Here is a 7,495-nt window from a genome sequence, read left to right as displayed (position 1 = left end):
GCGCCCCACCCGCCCCCCTCCCCTCTCCCTATTGGCTGGCTGTGCGCGCGAGGCTGCGCGCGGCGTTCGAAGCGCTGTTGCCAAGGAGACGCAGCCGAACGCCGCCGAGCGGCGCCATGGCCGGTGAGTGAGGGGGGAGCCCCTGAGGGGACGGCTCCAGCTGGGGCAGGGAGGGCTCCAGGGACATCGCCCCGACCGGCCCCACCGGGCTCTAGACGGGGAAGGGCCGTGCTGGGACAGCTCCGGGAAGGATGAGGCATGGGGCCCCCTGCACGGCGGAAGTCCGGACGCGTGGCACTTTGTTTAACTGCACTTTTATAGCTATAAAATACTTTTCAATTGTGTATTTTATCTATTTTACAGATAGCACGTAGTTTATATAACACGTAAAATATGTAAGTGCAATTAAAAATAGATATACATTATGCAAAAATTTCTAAAATACTTGAGTACTATTTAAAACAGTGTTAATATATATTTTTATAATATCTATGAAATATGTTTTTACGCTTATATTTTAAACTTTAAATAAAACGTTGAAATTATTAAAGAAACCATGATGGACGTTTGGTATATCCTGCTGGGAGGATGAGCTCAGGCACGGTTTTCAAATAATTGGCACCCTGCCATAACTCGTGGGTTATTTTCTCGGCGTGTGGTTGAATATTGGACACTTCTAATATTCAGTATCCCTGTGTTGGAGACTTTCCCTTCTTTGTGCAGCTGTTTCTGGCAGCTGTCAGGATCAGCTGTAGGATGGGGCCTATTCTGCTGAGGTCACCCGTCTATAATTAGTATGGAGAGAGGAATAAAACACTCTGAAATACTTTTTGGGGAAACAAAGAAAATCTCTTATATTCATTTGGTTGTCAGCCAATTTTAATGACATTAATTAGTGTGGCTAGAGCAATACAATACTCTGAAATGCTTTCTGGGGAAACAAAAAAATCCCCAATATTTAGTTGCTTGTAAGGTGGTTTTAATGACATTAATTGTTTTAGCAACTTCTTCAAGGTATGTCAGTGACAAGGGAAACCCCCTTTTCTTACTTGTTGCTGCAAGCAGCAGACTTGTGCCAAGCTCCAGCTGTAAAATTGCATTAAAACAATTTAGCATTAAAACCTTTTCCTCCTCTCCAGTTACTTATGCTGTACTGATGCTAAGTAAGTGGCTATCTATCAGTGCCCAGCTTCCAAACAGCTGAACACTTGTTCCAAGGAGCCATGGAATGTTTAATGCCCTGTTGTTTGCGTGCAGGGTAGAGTAATCCTATGATCTTCCAAAGGGATCTGCTGCAATGTCAATCACGGTTTCACAGATCCCTACCTGTTAAATTAAACTAAAATTCTGGGCTCGTTTTACAGTACAGATTATCTCTTATTGTGGAGCTTGTCTTAAAAAAGTGCAGCTGCAGCCTGACCCTGTTCTTCACAGGACCCTAATTCCCCAGGAATGGGGTCAGAATGACTAAAGGTAAAGGGTTTTGTGTGGTGGTCTCAGAAAGCAAGTTAGCCATTCACTTTTGGAGGGTTCAGTCAGATTTGGTTTTGGATCACCTTAAAAAAAAGAGCTTGATGTTCAAAGGAATCAGGAATGAAGGTGGATGGGTAGTGACACAAATTAATACCTTTCCCTTTTCCCTATTCATTCTTTGCTTCTGTATTTCAAGAAACGTGCAAATTCTTTGGCATGGGCAGGACCTGTGCTGAAGTTTTTTGGGGGGTAAAATGGTTGCAAGTAATGAGTACAGTGTGCTGCTGTAGTTGCTATCAGGAGAGAACACCCACCTGCTACACATTTACAAACTTTTAAAGCTCTTAAGTTTTATTTTTATAATGTACTTGCAGAGCACATTATAAAAAAGTTAAAAGAAAAGAAGGTAGTGTTTATGTTTTGTATGCTGATTAACATTTTCTATGTTTATCAAATACCCTTGAAAATCATGACTAATAAACTTATTTAGTGATCAGGCCAGAGTTAATGTTCAGAGTGGTTACCTTAGACTATATGCAGGACAAAATGTATCATTTGCATTTGTGGCAATGTCACGTAAGATTTCTTCACTTTATTTCCCTAATTTAAAGAATAGATATAATGACACGTGTTCTCTCTCAGTGGTGACACTCAGGAAATCATCTAAATCTGAAATTATCACTCTAAATAATCAAAAATTGTCAGGTCAATATGAGTGAGCTACAGTGGGAAAACTGTCCATGTGAGGGTTACTCAAGTGAATGGGGTGCTGAGATCTTTCATAAATCAGAAGTTAATAATGATCAAGATATAGTGGTTCTAGGCTGCTTTATTCTTAAAATAATCTCTATGGCACTTTTACATAATGTATTTTATACACAGTGATTGACAGTCACCAAGCATCTTCGAAGACCTTTCCTCCACCTTGAAAAGTGCATTGAGAAGGAAAAGATCTTGTGAAAGAGGTAATTAATAATTTGAAGCACTTTAAAATGGAGAGTCAGCACCTAGAGTGTAATTTTGCTGTAAGTTAATTTCTTTCAGGACAGAAAAATGTGGCCACTGCTTTCTTTTATTTACACTGACTTTTCTGGTTTTCATCAGCTGTACAACCTTTGAAAAACCTGTATTAGTGAAGCTGGGGAAGAGTTCTCTGATGACAAGCTGTGAGCTAATTCTGTGGCTAAGCTGCTCCCTTTTATATATCATTCTAATGCTTTTATTCAACGAGCACTTACACATTACCAGCATCTGGAAGCCTTTTAAGATCGTTGTAAAATGTCTCAGCATAAGAAACAAGTTGTAGAGAATTCATGGTTGCCACATAGAGATGTCAGGCTAGGTGCACATGGAGAATTTTACCTCCACACTCTCCTTTTTCTCAAAATATGTTACACCCAACTATTGCAAGAAGTCCTTGTCTTTTATCTCAACCCTGTTTTAAGTGAAGCTACCCATATCGTTGTGGGGAACAAGACCTAGGTTTTGATATGAAAAGAACACACTGAAGAATTGCATGTTTTTCTGCCTCATGACATATTATTCTCATGGATGAACAAACAAATAACTGAGGAATTGCTGGCTGTTACAAGACTAAAAGTCTTCTGCCTTTTTTTTGCCAGAAGATGGCATTAACTATATAGGATTCTGGAAAACCTCCTCTTAGTTTTCACAAAGCCAGTTTGTTTTGGTGAATTGTATATCTGTTAGGAAAAGCATCTTAAGACACAAAGATCCCTACAAGGTTGGATGAATTAAAGTATTCTTTCAATTAAGAGAAAGATATCCCTGTTGTTTAAAGCATCAGCAAACAAAAAGTGAGAAGTTTCTCTGGCCATGGTAGTTTTCCCTGAGCTCTTTCATGTTTGAACGACAAAAAATCTTTTAGCAATCCTAGTCTCGAAATTCAAAATGATCAGAAATGCTGATCCTCTCATTATGACAATGCCTAATTTTTTTTTTCCTGTGGTTCATTAATTTGTTACTCCTTTATTAGTGAACATAGTTTTTTTTTCCTAGCTTGTGAAATTCCTGTCCTGTCAATAAGGAGTCGATGGAGCTATCCCTGAAACCACTTAGATCCAGTAAGATTTATTCTATCTGAGAAGGCAGATCTCAGGTCTCATTAAGAGGCTAGGTCTCATTAAGAAACCATTTTGCTGCTTTCACATGACACAGAGTCTTAGCCAGTTAGCCACAGAGAGCTGCTTATATTGCTCTTGTAGGTTCTGCGGTACCTACATTACTTGGATTTTTCTAATGCTGAGCATTCTTCTGACTTGTCACTCCATATGATGTCAGCCTGTTATTTCTAGCTATTTAATTTTGTTTTATTTTTAATTAGAATCTTGACCTTCAAATTTGTAGTTCTCTTCCTTTGTCTGCTGTTCTTTTTTAAGAAAATGTTCTCCATTGTTTCTCTTTTTATTCTTTTTTTCTCTCTCCTGTGTTCACCATTACAATTTGAACAGAGGTTATCATTGAATTAGGGTCTCTGACACTCTGTATTTAATCTAAGGATATATAAAGATGTAGGTGTAATCTAGGATACAAACAGAGAGCAGACAAAGTAAATTTATTGGATTAGTTTTGTCTTTAACAGATTCTCAACACTTTTGAGATTGGCATCTTGGCCTTGAGTTCTAGCTGCTCCTTTCATCAAACAGAAGAAGTTTCCTATCACAGTGCACAACACCTGTACTGGTGTAACAGTACAGAATTTACATATCTGTAGATCTATATCTATATACATATACATATACACACATATATATAAGGTTTTACATCTAAAGCTACCTTATGTAAGAAAGGGAATTTTTTCCAAAATGTAATTCTTTAAAAGAACTCTCAGGTTCCTATGTGTTTTAACATGTTAGAGAAGTTGGCAAGTAGTGAATGCTTCTGAAACCCTTGCACACATATAGTCTCCCTGACCTCTGGGTTTGCTATCCTCTCTGTCAGTTTTGATTTCCCCCTCCCAGGATCTAGCAGGCTCAGCAGTGACTCTAACTTTACCTAAGGATTCAGAATCACATTACCTACACATTAAATAAATTCACTTATATATGAATTTTTTAATCTTGGAGTTTTTTGTTGCTGAATCTTACAATTTTACCTAAAGCATGGACTCTAAGTAATTTTAGATATTCTCTGCTGTACATTTTGGCCTCCATAATATCTTACACAGTCAGCACTTTATATATTAATATTTATGATTTTATTGTTGTTAGTTCTTCAACATAATGTATTAATTCATTACATGGACTCAAATTTGGGAATGAACTTATTTTCTTCTATAATGTCATTATAGAAAGCCTTGAAAATCCTCTCAAAGAATCTACCCTGAACTACAGAGAGGAAAACTTAAATAGCATGTTTTTGTTGAGTCTTACTGTGACCTCCAAACATGAGTTAGAGCAGTATTTGTTAAGGTCCTAGACTGAACAAAGATATGAGAAGGCAGTGGGCAACAAATACTTGAAGCGTTGTTGTTTTATGGAACTTTTTGTGTTTTATAGAAGAAGTAAAAATATCTGCAGATATTAATCCATCAGAATACAAACAGCTGCACCATGCATTTGCCACTAAGACATAAGTGAAGAAGTTGGGGGATACTTTTCAATGATTCATGTTTCTTTTTTGGGTTTCCCAAGAATGTAAGTATGGCATTCCAGTGTCATATATAGATTTAGAGAAATACTGTCTTTCAGATTTTCCATTTTTCTGTCATGGAAACTCAGAAATGCTCATAGGATTCATAACATAAAAGGTACACTGCAAAACTACAACTTTGCTATAGTTCATCTGTTAGATGAATGGTTTTAATTAGGCAGCTTGAGGTGAGGACAAGTGTAGTTTTTTTCTCTTCTGGTTAGTTAACCAGGGGTAGCTGAACTATGATAGGCCATGTGCCTTGATACTAAATTGTCTGTCTAAAATTAGGCATTTTACATTCTATAGCTTGAGGACAGGGTTTCAGTAGTTGTGGCATTCATCAAGTAGACATCAGGCGTGTAGGAACTCTGTGGCAGTGAGTAATATTGCCTTGTGCACTTCTTACATGTTGTGTATTGTATATAATTTTAAAATATAATTTCCTGGATAAAATATTTGTTTTATGTTTTACTTTATTGTTGTCACTGCTATTTTCTTTAGTGTTTGTCAGTCTAGTGTATGGTAAACTTGGAGTTAAACAAGCTGCTATCCTAACTGCAAGTAATGTCATCAGGAAACATGCAGTTTCTTCATTAGTTAACTTTGTCAGATGTGATGTTTGATATTATTCTAATGTTTATTTTGTTTGATTTCTTGTAGGCTCTAGGTTGAAGATGGCATCATGCCTTTATGAATGCCTTTGTGAAGCAGAACTTGAAAAATACTTCCCCCACTTTGCTGCCTTTGGTCTTCAGAAAATTGATGAGCTTGCCAAAGTTTCCATGGAAGATTACACCAAACTGGGGGTCCATGATGTAAATGACCTCAAACGTCTTTTCCAGCTCATAAGAATAATCAAAATTATGCGACGAGAAGATGCTGCAGACTTAAGCAAGCAAGATTTTCAAACACATGGCCTTTTCATTCAGCCTCAGGTGACCAAGTCAGGACCCTATAGACAGCTGCGTTTTGAGTCCTTCTGTGAAGAAAATGATGGAACAGTTAAAGACTCTGAATCTGAATTGTATAATTTACCTGATTTCAGTGCCAATGAAAAGAAGGACAGTGTAGGGGAAATGCTGGGACACATTCCACCACATGATTCAGAGCCAATCAAATTAACTGGAAGAGACCTAAATATTCCTGGAATAGGTACAAAAGATGACCTGAGCTGTCCAACAGTTTCTGATGATATTGCTCATATCTGTATCAGGTAATAATCACTCACCTTTATTTTGCTAATAATTCAGATTAGTCATAATTGATTCTTTCTTAATTATGGAGTAGAATCTGTCTTGCTCACCTCCAAGTAAGAAATTCAAGCACTACAGAGCAATGCAAAGTCTTACAGACAAGAGAGCATTTGCAACTCTCCAGAAGGAATCATCTGAATTTGACCAGCTGCTACTCACCAAGGTTGTCTAAGAATAGTCTTTATTGTCTTTCAGGATTTAAGGCTTTTTTTTTCTTGGTATTTGAGCCAATCTTTGTCTTTCCATGGGACTATTTTTTAAAACATTATTTTTCCAAAATATGGCATTGCCTGTTGTTAAATTTGTCAAGCTTTTCTTGGTAAAAAGGATACAGGCTGTGATGGCTATATTTGTTCATAAAGAAATTTCTGAACTGAAGCTTTAAAAGGAAGCAGAATTAATACAGCTGGGAAGGGCTACAGACCTGGTGGTGAGAGGGATGCCTTGCAGCTGCTCCTTAGGCATGTGATATGTAACTTCCATACTTTTCCCAGTGTTTGATACTGGAGGGGCTGGGGTTATCATGAACCACTGGTAGATCTACCCTGGCAACATTTTTAAAGCACCAAATATTTTTTTTTCCTGATTCAGCAGCAGAGCACGTACGCCTCTGCACATGTAATACCAGTATCTAGCTTGTTGCAATGCAGTCATGGTAGTTAATATGCAATGAAAAGAGGTAGTTTTATGAAGTCAGGTCTGGTCTGGGAAGGCTGTGGGGAAAGATTTGGTACAGGGAAAGATCCATGGAGTTGAGGTGTCAAATACAGCTCCCACCAAGACTGCATGTAGTCTGGAGGGATAGATGCTGCTGCCACGGTAGAAAAGTACTAAGGTGATGTAGTAAGTAGAGCACTTAAACTGTGAAAGATAAGACAAAGGTTTATAACTCTCCTTGACTGGAAAAAAAAAAATTATTCCCACCTTGTGGAGAAGTGCACTAGCTTCCAATATATATTGATACCTGGGTGCATTCTCTGTCTCTCCTGGAAGAGCCAATGTGCAGCTAAAAGGACAGGATTTATAATGTTGGCAAATTAAAAAATGATACATTATTAAAGCTAATGGCTCAAGTAAAGACATTAAAGATTTTTAATCCTGCAATAGAGACATGT

General features: G+C 37.8%; 1 protein-coding gene across 4 annotated transcripts in view; it reads left to right on the top strand.

The window, feature by feature from the left end:
* The first annotated feature begins 30 nt into the window (after positions 1-30).
* KIF24 (kinesin family member 24) overlaps positions 31-7,495 on the top strand; it is a 31,746-nt gene continuing 24,281 nt past the window's right edge. For 2 of the 4 annotated variants that reach the window (XM_085566128.1, XM_085566127.1), the window contains exons 1-3: positions 43-123; positions 2,356-2,438; positions 5,788-6,340. Coding sequence is in view for 2 of the 4 variants with exons in the window: in XM_085566126.1 (XP_085422252.1) it covers positions 117-123; positions 5,788-6,340 (560 nt within the window). In the remaining 2 variants the exon portion in view is untranslated. Of the gene's footprint in view, positions 124-2,355; positions 2,439-5,787; positions 6,341-7,495 lie in introns of all 4 variants that reach the window. The other 2 variants (XM_031507383.3, XM_085566126.1) reach the window with 2 other exon arrangements.

This window comes from Lonchura striata, chromosome Z (assembly GCF_050655825.1).
Source record: "Lonchura striata isolate lonStrDom1 chromosome Z, ASM5065582v1, whole genome shotgun sequence".
Classification (NCBI taxonomy): domain Eukaryota; kingdom Metazoa; phylum Chordata; class Aves; order Passeriformes; family Estrildidae; genus Lonchura; species Lonchura striata.
This window is presented reverse-complemented; position numbering and strand designations above follow the sequence as displayed.